The 16,403-nt window shown below is 37.6% G+C and overlaps 1 protein-coding gene across 2 annotated transcripts in view; it reads right to left on the reverse strand.

The window, feature by feature from the left end:
• The window catches only part of EDIL3 (EGF like repeats and discoidin domains 3), a 438,462-nt gene that overhangs the window by 225,980 nt on the left and 196,079 nt on the right, over window positions 1-16,403 (reverse strand). For both annotated transcript variants that reach the window (XM_047778233.1, XM_047778232.1), the window contains one exon: window positions 14,398-14,526. In XM_047778233.1, the coding sequence (XP_047634189.1) occupies window positions 14,398-14,526 (129 nt within the window). The remainder of the gene's footprint in view (window positions 1-14,397; window positions 14,527-16,403) is intronic.

Genomic DNA, 16,403 nt, shown 5'->3' on the forward strand with positions numbered 1-16,403 from the left:
ATTCTCAATTACAAGATTTTGCTTTTTAAATTGAGGTATCAAATAGTCCCTATTCTCTCTGCTGCCAGACTAGCTCTAGTAAAATCACCATTTATTTTAGTATCAGTTTCTTCTATCATGATTATAAAGTATTTTGAAAACTAATCAGAAATAATGATAGTTCATGAATGTACAGACTTCTAGTTGCCAGCAATGCTTTCACATATATGAAATTATCTGGGCATCAATATTCTGGACATAAAAGTAGGCAAAGGGCCCTGTTATTTCTGTTTTACACTTGAGGAAACCAGGGCTTAGAATAATCATCAGTTGAAATAGATAAGACAATAATATAGAAAGAATTCAAGATTCTGTCTCCTCTACTTTTAAATTCTCAACTCCAATAACAATCATGCTTTTGTTATACAAATAAATTATACTCAATATATTTAGCAAGAGTCAAAAGCAGTTCCTTTATTTACCACTAAAAGAGTTTTTTTCACATGGGTGGGGGAAAGAATACTCATTTAGAAATATTCTAGTTTAAGATGTACCTTATAAAATGATTAAAACCTCCTAAATAGCTAAGAAAAATTTACTTCCAAAGAATACATTGGCTCGAATTTCTCTAAACTTATAGACTGTGGCATGATTGCAAAATCAATTAGGAATTGTGAGAGTAATATCAATCAAGTTATATTCTAAAGGCTGATGTTAGTAAATATCCACTAAGTGCAATTGTGATTTCTGAATTTCCCATTAAAATGTAAATGATGTCCTCTTTTTCAAAATCATTACTGTATTTTAGTATGTAATTGTATTAGTCTTGATGTACATATCTCTTCGGTTATTATGTTTTCTTTACAATATACTGTCCTATACTATTATGACTCAGCTAATGTGAAAGATAAAGTGACAAAATACATCTAAAAACAACAAATTTTATGAATAATTTAAAAACATGCTCCTGGGTTGGAAGAATTAATACTGTAAAAATGGCCATACTATCCAAAGCAATCTACAGATTCAATACTATCCCTATCAAATTACCGATGACATTTTTCACAGAACTACAACAATCCAAAAATGTATAGGGAACCATAAAAGACCCAAAAATGCTAAAGCAATGCTGAGGAATAAAAACCAAGTATGAGGCATAACTCTCCCAGACTTCAGGCAATATTACAAAGCTGCAGTCATCAAAACAGTGTGGTACTGATACCAAAACAGACATACAGACTAATGCAACAGAATAGAGAACGCAGAAATAAACCTAGACACCCACAGTCAATTAATCTTTGACAAAGGAGGCAAGAACATAAAAGGGGAAAAAGACAGTCTGAAATGCAAGTGATGCTAGGAAAACTGGACAGCCACATGTAAATCAATGAAACTGGAATACACCCTCACATCATCCACAAAAATAAACTCAAAATGGCTGAAAGACTTAAATACAAGACAAGACACCATCAAACTCCTGGAAGAGAACAGAGACAAAACATTATCTGATTATCAACCATACAAATGTTTTCTTAGGCCAGATTCTGAAGGCAACAGAAATAAAAGCAAAAATCAACCACTGGGACCTAATCAAACTGAGAAGTTTTTGCACAGCAAAGGAAATCAAAAAGAAAACAAAAAGACAACTTACAGAATGGGAGAAAATAGTTTCAAATGATGCAATTGACAAGGGATTAATCTCTAGAATATACAAGCAATTTATACACCTCAACAGCAAAAATCCAACAACCCAATTGAAAAATGGGCAAAAGACCTGAATAGACATTTCTCCAAAGATATACAGATGGCCAACAAGCACATGAAAAAAGGCTCAACATCACAGATTATTAGAGAAATGGAAATCAAAACTACTTTGTGGTACCACCTCACACCAGTCAGAATGGCCTTTATTAACAAGTCAACAAACAACAAATGCTGGAGAGGGTGTGGAGAAAAGGGAACTCTCCTATACTGTTGGTGGGAATGTAAATCGTAGGTACAACCACTATGGAATATAGTACAGAGGTACTTCAGAAAAATAAGTACAGAACTACCATATGACCCAGCAATCCCACTCCTGGGCATATATCCAGACAAAACTTTCCTTGAAAAAGATACATGCAACCGTATGTTCACTGCAGCACTATTCACAATAGCCAAGACATGGAAACAACCTAAATGTCCATTGACAGATGAATAGATTAAGATGTGGTATATATACACAATGGAATAACTACTCAGCCATAAAAGAACAAAATGATCCCATTTGCAGCAACATGGATGGAAATAGAGATTCTCATACTAAGTGAAGTCAGAAAGAGAAAGCCAAATGCCATATTGTATCACTTATATCTGGAAAGTAATATATGGCACAAATGAACCTTTCCACAGAAAAGAAACTCATGGACTTGGAGAAGAGACTTGTGGTTGCCAAAGCAGAGGAGGAGGGAGTGGGATGGACTGAGAATCTGGGGTTAATAGACATAAACTACTGCATTTGGAGTGTCTGGGCAATGGGATCCTGCTGTATAGAACAGGGAACTATATCCAGTCACTTGTGAGGGAACATGATGGAGGATAATGTGAGAAAAAGAATGTGTATATATATGACTGGGTCACTTTGCTGTACAGTAGAAATTGACAGAAAACTCTAAATCAACTATAATGGAAAAAGTAAAAATTAAAAAAAAAGACAAACAGATAAATAAAATTCTCAAATGTTATTGAGTACTTTCCACATGCCAAAAAAAATCAAGAGTTGAAAATTACCTTAAAAAACATCATGTATATTTAAAGCATTGGTTATATGTGTATATACATCCACGCATATACACACATTTTTTTCTTTAAAATTCTAGATTCTATCATAATGTTGCTGTTCAAGGCTAGAAACAAATATCACTAACAAAGCATAATATAACAACATCTTATACTGCCCAAGTCTATGACATGAGCTTAAGTAAAAATAATTATAATGTTACTGAAAATAAGTAGGGCAAAACAAGTATTTATGACACCAGTGTAATCTCCTTGAAAAGGTTTTCCAAATCTGAACATTATTCAGCAACCCATAAGTCCTAAATGCACCTCAGTCCCAACCACCAGGACCTTGCCCCAACATGGCCTACTCTTTACCAGTGTTCATAGCTATTTTCCAAAGGAAAAATAGTTAACGTACTCTCGCTCTCCATTCTCCAAAGGTGCTCTCCCACCATTTCAATAAAATAAAAAATACTCTCTGTGGCCCTTTATGGTTCTTCCATACCACCAGCCAGGCCTTCTTTCTGCCTCCCCTCCTCAACATTCATCAGGCTCCAAGCACATATACATCTGAGGACTTTAGGCTTTCCTTCCACTCCCTCTGGTGTACTTGGCTGGCTTCCTGGCTTCATGCATTTCTTGGCACAAGTGCCATTCAGAGGAAAAAATTGTGGCCATGCTCTAAAATATCGTTCAAACAACTCTGCTCCTTAGTTCTTATACCTGTAATACATATTACTACTACTGATACTATATGTTACTAATTTAGTACTATGTATATGTATAACATATACTATATCTTACATTATCTTTTTAAATGAAATTTTTATTAAAATAACTGGAGTCAAATGCATTTGTAAAAAAATGATATAAGAACACTTTACCCAGTTCTCCACAATGGTTAATATTTTGCAAAACTGTAATATAAAAGCATAACTAAATGTTGCTATTACTATATAAATCTTATTCAGGTTTCTCCAGTTTTACTTATACTCATTTGTGTGTATGTAAGTCATTCTCTGCAATTTTATCACATAAGTAGGCTTGTATATTTATCATCCTAGTCAATGTACTACTAAACGGGTGCAGTACCACAACGATATATCATGTTGTCCTTTTAAGACCACCCTCATCTTTCTCAACTCTCTCCCTAACACTCAGGAATCTGTCCTTCCTTTTTAAAATTTTGTCATTTCAAAAATATTATATAATTCGAATCATCCAGTATGTATCACCTTGGGATTTTTTTTTTTTTTTGGTCCACTTAGCTTAAGTTCTTAGAGATTTATCTAAGTTGTATTTGTCAACAGTTCCTTCCTTTTCCTTGCTGAGAAGTAAGTATTCCATGGAACATACATACCAATGTTTGTTTAACCATTTACCTATTGGATGACATCAAGGCCGATTTTAGGTTTGGGTTATCACCAGCACAACTGTGATGAACATCCATGTAGAGACACCTGTATGGATTTAAGGTTTCATTTCTCTGGGATAAATGTCCAAGGGTACAGGCGCTAAGCCCTATGGTAAATGTGTGGGTCTCATGTTTTTTATTATTTTTTTCTCTATTAGAATGGAAGTCCTAGATACCAAGGGCTTGGTTATCTTGGTCTCTGTCCACAGGTCCAACTATACAGAGCTCCTAAAACTCTTGTAATTTCCTGGGTGAGAGGAGTGTCTTTTGTTCTAAGAAGGAAACTCTGGGTAGGCTTGGCTGGCCCCTGCATGATGGCTGGTCACCACAAAGACCAAGCTATGATTAGAAGCTTGAAATTTTCAGCCTTGTCCTGCAATCTCTTGAGAAAGGAGTAGGATTAAAAATGGAATTAGTGTTTGATCATGCCTATGTGAGGAAGCCTCCATAAAAATCCCTAAAGTATAGGGTTCACAGAGTTTCCAGGCTGGTGAATATATCCATACCTCAATTCCACCAAAAGAAGCTCCTGTGCTCTGGACCCTCACAGACCTTGCCCCATGTATCACTTCATCTGGCCTGATATCTGTATCCTTTATCACATCCTTTAATAAACAGTTAATGGTAAGTGTTTCCCTGATTTCAGTGAGCTGTTCTAGCAAATTAATGGCCCTTGAGGAGGGAACCTTCTATTTACAGCCAAATCTGATGGCACTTGTTGGTAACCTGGGGACCTACAACTTTCAGTTGGTATCAGAAGTAGGATGGGGCAGTCTTATGGGTCTGAGCCCTTAACCTGTGGGATCCAACACTATCTTCGGGTATACCAAGACAACAACAAACACAGATAAACAAAGAAAATTGATGGCTGTCAGAGGAAGGTGCTAAGAGAGTAGGCAAAATGGGTAAAGGGGGTCAAAAGATAAAATCTTCTAGTTAAAAGGTAAACAAGTTTCCTGGGGATATAACATACAATATGGTAACTACACTTTTAATATTGTATTGCATATTTGACAGTTGCTAAGGGCATAGATCTTAAAAGGTCTCATCACAAAAAAAGGATGCTGTATACCTGAAATGAATATAATATTACATGCCAATGATATTTTAATTTAAAAAAAGAAAGAAAGTAGAAGCAGTTCAGGTAGGAGGTTGAGCAGCTGTGTCCATAAATGGATGTGTGAGGCTAGGAAGAGCCCTCTGACTCCCTAGCCTCAGGGGCAAAGGAGGACCCAGTGTCGTTAAAATGGCTCGACTTGGCCCGATGATTCCTCAGACTATGTGGTTTCTGGTGGCTGGGTGGCCAGCAGCAAAGGAAAGAGTAGGTGGCACCCTGGCAATATTTTCAAGGTGGAAGAGGCAACAGAGCCAGGGAGCTGGTACTCCTTTCTAAGCACATGAGGCAGCCTGGCAAAGTAGTAACTAAGAACTCAAAAATCATTTGTAAATGAGTCAATAAATAAACTCCTGGCCTGGGTGAGGAAGACTTCAAGAGAGAATGAGGCCCTACGGCGGCAAATGGTATTGGAAAATGGTAGCTGAGAGCAATAGGCGTTTGAAATTCAACGTTAACACCACCACAAGCTGAGAGGCCTGGGAAATTTGGATTACATGCAATGGATTTATTTTTTAAACTGCATTTGTGGCAACCTCTCTATTCCTGAAAAGATCCTTTATAAGATCATGAGTGACTCAGTTCTAGAAGGTCAGGCATATTTGTATAAATACACCAACTTCGTGAGTAGAACCTTTGTGGCAAATTGAGTTTGACAAATTTTTGTTCAGAGCTTATGGTTTCCTGACAATCAAATTTCTTTTAATAAGTAACAAGAAAAAAACCATGTTTAACTGTCATTTCAAGTAGTGATTTTCACATATTTTGAGTTTGATAATACTGGAATATTTCATTGTAAAAATCACAGACTGTGCCTATATTTGAATAGCGTTTCTGTGTAAACATCTATTACATATCTCTGCCAGGACAGTGCTCTTTGTGACGCTCCTGAAAAAGAGTGAAAATGAGAAAATGAAAATGCTTTGCGATTCTGACTACTGCAGATAGATTAAGGGATAACACATGTTAAGAACAGAAGCTAATATCCTCCTTTGCCCTGATTCTTTCAATCAGTTGAGGGTTCTCTCTGTAAGATGATTTCCATTGTAGTAGGTAAAAGTTGAAATGACAGCATTCAATGAGGTTGCCTGATGATACACTTAGTGTGGGGTTATATTCATGTATCCTGAACTTCCTTTCTCTTTGAGTATTTCTCTGCTGGGTTTCTTTAAGACAGAGGAATTACTCACAGTATGGTTCTAGAACATCGATTTCCAGCCTTGCCTGCACATTAAGATCATCTGGGGAGGTTTTAAAACTCCTAATGCCTAGACCATACCCCAGATCAATTAAAACAGAATCTCTAGGGTAGAAGCCGGGCATCAGTATGTTTCATAAGTCCCCAGGTGATTCTAATGTGCAACCAAGGTGAGAACCAGTGTTCTAGAATCGTTTGTGTCAGTTTCACTAGGGTAATTGTTAATAGTCAGACCTGAGTCCAAAATTACATCTATTAAATTGGAATCTCTATGGATGAGCAAGAGGAATCTGAATATTTATCTGTACTCCCAGATGTTTCATATGTACACCAAGTTTGAGAACCTCTGTCTTACGGAGTTAAGGGGACTAACATTGACCTGCAAAGTTCTCAGCAAACAGGAAGATTTGAATTCTCAATCTGCAGTCAAAAACCTTTAGGGGTTGGAGGCAAGTCTATTTTGGAAGTCTCCTTAGAGGTCTTTATTTAGCTGCTGTAGTTATATAGCTTGCAGGTGTCAGTAATAACTCCAGGTAAAGTCTCCACACGGCTTTGAAGTGCATACTTTATTAGGGCAAATTGATTCTCTAGTGGGAAAACTAAAATAAAGAGGCTATCGAGCTAAAATTAAAAAGAGTAATTTAATGAATTAATAATTATCTATTAGAATTAAGGGTGTAAGACAAGAATTCTTACAGAAAAGCATAAAGCTCCAAATTGGGTCTCCCTCTGCCCCACAACTCATTTTTTCTAAAATTGTTACAGTTAAAATGTTTTTAAGGGAAGGGAAAAATTAAAGACCAATAGGAATTCCCATTATATTTTAAAATATTCATCCATTAGGCATAGCTTACTCTTTAAAATGTGTAAAGTGTGTTCTGAAACATCTCATCGTATGGTAACAAATATCCTATTTAGGGAAGCAGGACAAAGGATTATTAATTCCACTTTTATAGACATGTTATTTCCAGCACATAATACAGTGTGTCTTAGTATGTATTTACTGAATTGAATTATCATACAAGAAGGGTGAAGCACAGAACCATTAAGTACTAACTGACTCTTCATTAATTGATCAAGATAGATCTGTATCAAAAACTAGGTCTAAATCCACAGAGTGGGAGAAAATCTTTGCAAATGAAGCAACTGACAAAGGATTAATTTCCAAAATATACAAACATCTCATACAGCTTTACACCAAAAAGCAAAAAAAAAATTAAAAAAATGGTCAGGAGTTCCTGTCGTGGTGCAGTGGTTAACGAATCTGACTAGGAACCATGAGGTTGCAGGTTCGGTCCCTGCCCTTGCTCAGTGGGTTAACGATCCGGCATTGCCGTGAGCTGTGGTGCAAGTTGCAGAGGTGGCTCGGATCCTGCTTTGCTGTGGCTCCGATTGGACCCCTAGCCTGGGAACCTCCATATCCCGCGGGAGCGGCCCAAAGAAAGCAAAAAGACAAAGAGAAAAAAAAAAAAAAGGTCAGATGATCTAAACATATATTTCTCCAAAGAAGACATACACGTTGCCAAAAGCACATGAAAAGATGCTTAACATCACTAATTATTAGAGAAATGAAAATCAGAACCTCAGTGAGGAGTTCCCGTCGTGGTGCAGTGGTTAACGAATCCGACTAGGAACCATGAGGTTGCGGGTTCGGTCCCTGCCCTTGCTCAGTGGGTTAACGATCCAGCGTTGCCGTTAACGATCCGGCGTTGCCGTGAGCTGTGGTGTAGGTTGCAGATGCGGCTTGGATCCTGTGTTGCTGTGGCCCTGGCGTAGGCCAGTGACTACAGCTCCGATTCAACCCCTAGTCTGGGAACCTCCATATGCCGCAGGAGCGGCCCAAGAAATAGCAAAAAAAAAAAAAAAAAAAAAAAACTCTCACACCAATCAGAATGGCCATTATCAAAAAGTCTGTAAGCAATAAATACTGGAGAGGGAGTAGAAAAAAGTAGGGAATCCTCCTACACTGTTGATGGGAATGTAAACTGGTACAACCACCTATGGAGAACAGTATGAATGTTCCTTAAAAAACTTAAAATAGAACTATCGTATGATCCAGCAATCCCACTCCTGGGCACATATCCAGGAAAAAATATAATTTGAAAAGATACATGTGCTCCAATGTTCATTGCAGCACTATTTACAATAGCCAAGACTGGAAGTAACCTAAAGGTCCATCAGAAGAGGACTGGATAAAGATGTGGTAGATATATACAATAGAATATTACTCAGTGATAAAAAAGAGTGAAACAATGCCATTTACAGAAACATGGATGGACCTGGAAATTATCACACTGAGGTAAGTCAGACAAAGACAATTATCATGAAATTACTAATATGTGGAATCTAATAAAAATGATACAGAAGAACTTAGAAAACAGAAAAATACTGAAAAAATTTTGAAAGCAAATTTATGGATATGAAAGGGGAAATATGAGGGGGAAGGGTAAATTAAGGCTTTGGGATTGACATATACACACAATTATATACAAATTAGATGGGTAACAAGGACCTACTGTATAGCACAGGGTCATCTACTCAATACTGTATAATAACTTACATGGAAAAAGAGTCTGGAAAGGAATGGATATATGCTTATGTATACCTGGTTTACTTTGTTGTACAACTGTAACTAACACAACTTCCTAATCAACTATCCTCCAATAAAATTTATTTAAAAAAATGCTTCTTCCAGGATAATTTGGAAATTAAGAGACTTTTTTTTATCCAGTAGTCCTCAAAGTTGGTGCACCTAAGGACTGTATGGGTACCTTTAACTATATCCAGGGTACCAACCAAAGATTCTGATTCAACAGGGCTGAGATGGGACCAAATTCTGACTGTTTAACAAGCACCAGAAAACACATGTAACTGCTAAATATGTGATTAATCCAATTAGCAGTGATTGTTAAAACAGAAAATATGACTGGCTAACTCAGAGAAAAGGGAAATAAGTAAGTGAGAAAAGTAAAATGACTCCTTGCCCCAATAAATATTTGTTGATTATATGGACCCATTAATTAATACTATAAAATTAAGACCGAACTGGTTTACAACATTTAGCATAATATACAAAGCAGAAAGTTTTAAATTTTGTGTTTTTTCCGGTCAAATTTCTCAGTTTGAAAAAGGTATTAGAGAACATTTTATCTTGAGCTAATCTGGTAACATGGGCCCTTCTTGAAAATGGTTCTTTTCTTTTTTTAGGACTTGGTGGGCCCCAAGATCAACTCTCCTTCCTCAAAGAACAGGAACCAAGAAAACGTGTTCTTGTAAGAAATTGAAGACTGCAAAGCCATGCACAGGTAGGGAAGATACCATAGAATGCCTTCCTTCAGTGGTAGGATGGGCAAAGAGTTCTGGCAGTGAAGAAACAGTCCTTCCCTGAGGCATTAGATTTGTTACTAGGCAACTAATAAAATATGATTACTTCTAGCCAGCCCAAAATGCAGCTCCTCAAAGAAAAGTGCGTGCTTAAAAATGTCTTCAAAGTCCAACAGCCAGAGAATTTTGAGGTTCAATTCATCCTATAATTTACACCTTATAATTTCCACGCACACACAATATACATTACCATATGACAGTTTAAGGACATGCATATAATTCTATATAAAACATAGTAATCATTATTAGTCTTATAAAGTTATTAACCTCATGCTATTTTCATTACCAAAAAAGCATATTAATAGCTACAGTCTGAAACACTGACTATAGTAAATGCTTTTGAGAATATGAAACTCTCACTCACTGTTGGCAAGGATGCAAAAATGCTACAGCCGCTGTGGAAATCAGTTTGGCAGTTTGTGACAAAATCAAAGGTACTACTACCAAAATCACACTGTTAGGTATTTACTTAAATAGGGTGAAAACATGTCCACACAAAAAAACTCCACATGAATTTTTATAGCAGATTTATTCATAACTGCGAAAAAGAGAAGAAACTAAGATGTTCTTGAGTAGGTGAATGAGCAAATTGTAGTACACCCATAAAAAGGAATATTATTTGGTGGTTAAAAGCAAGAAGAAATATCAAGTCACAGAAAGACATGAAGAAAACTTCCATATTGCTAAGTGAAAGAAATCAGTCTGAAAAGTCTACATATGGTATGATTCCAGCTACTCACTGTAGGATTCCAATTATATGACACTCTGGAAAAGGCAAAATCACAGAGACAGTTAAAAAAAAAAATCAGTGGTTGCCAGGAGTGGAGGGGAGGGAGGAATAGAGGAATAGGCAAATCATAGTTTGACTTTAGCTTAGTCAAACTATTCTGTATGAGGCTTTGGTGGATTTATGATATTATGCATTTCTCAAAACCCATAGAACTGTACAATACAAACAGTAAACCCTAATATAAACTATATATTTTACTTAATAATAGTGGATTAACATCAGCTCCTCAATTATAACAAATACACCATATTAACATGAAAGGCTAATAATAGAGAAGACTATGCAGGAGTAGACTATACCATATGCATATACTATATACTCTCTATATAGTAGACTATACATAGGAGAATACTATATGGGAAATATCTGCACTTTCTGCTCAGTTTTTCTGTAAGCCTAAAACTGTTTTAAAAAACTAAAACCTAATTAAAAAAATATGTAGGTAATATTAAAGCTGGCACCAAAAACATTTTCTCTAATTTATAACTCTGACAAAATTGTTGTTAAACTAAACCTATGAATGATGTATTTGTCACTCTGGTATCATGAAACAAAATTCTTTAACTATTTAGCTATATTCCAAAACATATGTAATTCTCATTCTGTCATATAGAACTAAATTAATAAGCCCCACTTATATATTGATGTCTAAGGAATTTTCTTTCAATTCTTTTCCCAAATGAAATGTAGATATTATATTAGTCCATTTCCCATTTTTGTTGATTTTCAGTATAGTTTTGATTAGCAAAAAACTTAACACATAAAGTATTAGGCTTATAATGTATTGTTATGTAACAATGCAGAAATTGCTATCTTCATCTATGATATGACTAGTTTAGCTACTTAAAACCTGTACAGTATTTCTCAAACTTCAACTCATGTGAGAGTTACCTGGGGATCATCTTGAAACATAGCTTCTGATTTAGTTGGTTTGAGGTGATACCTTTTAATCTGCATTTCCAACAAGCTTTGGGTAATGCTGAAGATGCAGGACCACATTTTGTATGGTAAGGTTCTAGAGTATATCTGAAGTATTACTACTGTGAAACACAAAACTCAAATCCCTAGCAGTTCTTGTAAGGGATTAAAAAGCTGTTTTGTTTTTTTTTGTGTGTGTGTGTGTGTGTCTCCCACCTGGAAAAGCTCTCAGGGCTTCCAGTGCTTCTAAATTTGCTTTCCCAAATATAATCCTTTCCAATTTTCTCCAGAAAGAGGAAGGCTTGATAACCTTTGAACAGTGAGCAAGCTACCCACTTAGTCATAATACTCTCCTAGCTTATATGAACCAAAGATCATTTATTTCTAGTTCAATTCCTCTATTTATATGTCTTCAAGCACGGAAAGGTCAAGTGATTAGTTCAAGGTCACTTATCCAATAACTTAAAGGTCAGGTCTCAAATCCAGGTCTCTGACTCCAAATCCAGTCCCTTTCCCTCCATTCTCTGCTGCCTCTAATAATGATGCACTTCAGCGAATAGGGGCCAGTTTGTTTAGATCCCAAAATCCCAGCTCTAAATTGAATCCCTCAGCCTCCAGCTTCCCATAAACCTTAAATATGGGTCTAAGGTCTTACAGGAGAGAGGGTGCAGTAAGAGGGAGCGTTTCTTTGCACTTCAAAATAAGCCTTGCAATTCAACATTAATAAGCTTATTTGAGCATGGAGTAAGGTACAAGAGAAAAGACTTGCATGTTCCACTGCAGAGATGGGAATAAGAATGATGTTCTATTTCTCCAAACCTGATGGTCCTCTGAAAAGCATTCATGGCCAACCACATGTGGGAGTCAGAAGCCAGTGGGTGCTTCTCCAGTACCACCTGTTCAGAGCAACCTCAATTATACTGGGACAAATGATGACTTGATGACATCAACGTCACTTCTAGGCTATTAAAGATGACAGAAACTAAACATGTCTTCATGATATGAAGAAAACACGGCTCAGAGATGTGAAAATAATGTTGTGGCATTGTACAGGTATTATGCACAGAATTGAGAGTTTCTCAACTCTGGTATAAGGACCAGACCCAATTTAACACAGATGTCATAAGTGACACTAGTGTTTACACATGCCTTTCAAATACTGTTATTCTAAGGACAGTGTTTTTATCTTTGTTTTTACTTAACCTGGGAAGTTAAACAATATATGTCCACTTGTGATGATTTCTTGGATGTATGATTCGACATAAGTGCCCAATGAGTGGTGTGGGCTCATAACTGCTCTAGGGGTTTAGCAGGCAAGCAGAGAAGCCATGGTGGGCCATGGAGGGAAATGTTCTTATAAGGCTGCCTCAGGTGAGCTGAGTACAGAGGAGAGGTAGGGTATTGATCAGAGGGAGGGGAACAGGGGAATGGCACCTGGCTTGGTGTGGGTAGTGAACATAGGAACCCTGAGTACTGTGGTGTCGATTAAGAACATGATGTCAAGAATGAATGAGGCAAAGTTGGATATGTCAGCCAGAGGCAGATTTTCAGCTACAGACAAAAAAATATATACTGTGGCTCCTGGCTCTGAGTCTTTGAAAGCACTGTGTATTTTTCTGGAGACCTGCAATAGCCAAGAATTTGTGGAATTTCTGTAGAAGCCTGTTATAATACATATAACACAGCCTATTATAATATCTGCACATGGAATTGGTCTCTAAGAGCTCAGATCACCAATGAGGGACTGAGAAGCTCCTGGTTTTTCTCAGGCTGGGTCCAGATTCACTACGGATGATTGTTCCTTATTGTAAAATGCCTGCTCAGCTTTCACACACAGACACTCAACCATTTCTGGAAGGAAAGAGATGGGAGCCCATAATCTTGGCTGCCTTGACCTTCACCCAATCACCTGAAGAGAATGTTGCTAACCTTACCTACCTACAAAGCTTTGTGACATAGTGTCAAAGCAACACCCAGAGAAAGACAGTCTGGCCACCCCACTTGAGCCCCACAATTCAGGGCTGCTTTCATGGAGCACACACATTTGGGGAGGAATCCCCCTTGAAAGAGAACAGAATTTTCATAATGGGATCTTGTCCAGTGTTTAGAGGTATAGATTACACCTAAGGTCATATCATCCTGATTTCTTCTTTTCTTTGCTGCAGGACTCCAGGATGGAAAGGGTGAGAAGTTTTCAAAGCCAGATTCTTACTGTTTAGAAAGAGTTAGAAAGGCAGTAATGTTGAATAATTTTTTCTTTTTGTTTTTAACTGATTGAATCATACTTCTAAGAAGAAATCATCACAAGTGGATATATTTTAACTTCAGAATAAATAAGAATGAGAATAAAAGACAGAAGGGCAGATGACTCTTGTTGAACTCAAAGATTTTCACACTCAAAACGCTAACATTTAAGAAGGAGGAAACTGGTTCATAGAGAGGGCAAAGTGGGCAGTTTTCTTTTCTGGCTGTCATCTCTGAACTGAATCCAATAGACAAATGTCTGGGAAGCTTGAAGAAGGTAGCTTCAGGACAAGTGTGAAAGGAAGAGATATCAGTTCGCTATAAAAACAGCATTTTGCAAGTATGGCTCAACAGTGATGAAAAGCATCAACAGATTTCTGCTGGATCGCACACCCCTGGGAGGACAGAAACATGGTCCAAGAGCCGTCAGCTGGGGATGTGGTGTATTCAGTGGGTGAGGAGCAGCATTAGGCTACAACGCCCAGGGCTCATTGCTGCTGGGAGATTCTATCAATTCCACTACAAACAAGAATGATAATGACTTGTGTACTTTGCAATCAATGATAATAAAAGCACGATGACTGTGGATGACTTACTGTGCTGACAGTGAATCCCATTAAATCCTCGGGGACATTTACAAACATAGCCTATGAATGTGTCCCCTCTGTACGCTTCACTTATTTCACAGGTTCCTCCATTATGGCATGGATTAGGAATGCAGGGACCTGAAAGACAGAAAAACAAAAAACAAAAAACAAAAAAACGCTGACTGATTCATATGCTTTAAAGGTCAACATTTTGCAATTGACAGTTTTATAGAGAAAAGCACCTGGATGTGAGCAGCACGAGAAATGCAGTAGTTGTGTGGGCTCTGGAGATCAACAGTCTGGATTGGAATCCTGGTTTCACCACTTTCTAGACTTTTCTTTCTTTTTAAGATTTATCAGTTTATTTGCATATATATATTTTTCATTCTAGGGCACCAGCTCCACTTCAGGAGTCCCCAGCTCCCCTCACTCAGCCAACATCCAAAACTAACATAGGAGGAGTTGCCACTGTGCCTCAGTGGGTTACAAACCCAACTAGTATTCATGAGGATGCAGGTTTGATCCCTGGCCTTGCTCAGTGGGTTAAGGATCTAGTGTTGCTGTGAGGTCACAGATGGGGCTCAGATTTGGCCCCGTTGCTATAGCTGCTGCTCTGATTTGACCCCTAGCCTGGGAACTCCATATGTTTCAGGTATGGCCCTAAAAAGAAAACAAAAAACCTCCACAAAACCTCCACAGGAGACTGGGTCCTGAATAAACAATGCCCAGGACTCATATCCAAATCCCACAGGTTATAATTATGCTTGTACTTAACAAAAGGCTAAACATCATCTTGGATGATTCATCTAATCTCTCTTTACCTCAGTCTCATCTTATGTTAAATGCCAGTGCTAATACAATCTACTTCAAAGAGGGAAGATATAGATGAAAAAAATCCAAACATAGAATCCAAAATACCAAGAATAGACACATATTAAACATTCAAAAAGTATTAGCACTAAATGTGGTTAAAGGTCTCCAAATTATAAAATATTTTTGCATGTTTAAAAAATTATACTGAATGGCAATTTCTAGCGTTATGAACACTGAAGAGCTTTTGTATCCTATTGGTGAAACTAGCATAAACTTGCAAATGACCATATCTACATATGCCAAGTGGAGTAGATAGCTGGTTGCAACACTTTTATTGAGTATTTGTGAATTTGTGGTAGGTGTGGCATACTTCTGGAAAACTATCATTTTTGCCTATGTATAGGAAATAGTTCATCGAAAGTTGCAAATACAGGGAAGAGACACTGAGTGTTATTTTTAAGCTCTGAGAAAGTACTTCCACCAGGGTGACTGGTACCTGTGACAGCCAAAAGGAGTGTGGTACTCCATGTCCCTTGGAGAGAATAAGCTGCTGGCACCTGGGGGGAAGAGTGCTCCAGGGGTGGGGTTCCTGCCTGACCCAGGATGACTTTTCTATTGCACATTCTATACTCTATACTTGGGGGTGCCCCTTTGGTAAGGCTGAGACTTTCTCACTGGCCATAGCAGTCCAAGGCTTTTCCTTTGTAATCCTCCTCCCTTCTTTTCCTCCCTTCAGAGCTGTCAGGTTTGTGTCACAGTCTAAAGCCTAATCCTACTTACTCTTGCTTTCTCTCCATTTTGTCCATCACAGTCATTCCCCCAAAAAACCTTCTGTATCTCTAATTCTTTTAAGTCTTTTGCTTGGACTCTTGGAGGATGCTAGTCGACTTAGGAAAGAACCCAGACTGTTCATTGTGAAGAAGGGAAGAGATAAGTTGAAGGAGATAAAGCTCTCCCTGGGAGATGAAGAAAGGCCAAAGAAAATATACAGGGCTCTCCAATATGGGCCTTTCTTCCTTTCTTTCTTTCTTTCTTTTTTTTTAAATCGGAGAGGCCAGAACACATTGATGTGAAACAAATATCATTGAAGAGAAAACTAAGATGTACACATTAGAAAAGGAAAGCTTGGAGTTTCCGTCATGGCTCAGCGGTAACAAACCCGACTAGGATCCAAGAGGATGAAGGTTCTCGATCCCTGGCCT

The sequence above is a fragment of the Phacochoerus africanus genome, chromosome 4 (genome assembly GCF_016906955.1).
Source record: "Phacochoerus africanus isolate WHEZ1 chromosome 4, ROS_Pafr_v1, whole genome shotgun sequence".
NCBI lineage: Eukaryota > Metazoa > Chordata > Mammalia > Artiodactyla > Suidae > Phacochoerus > Phacochoerus africanus.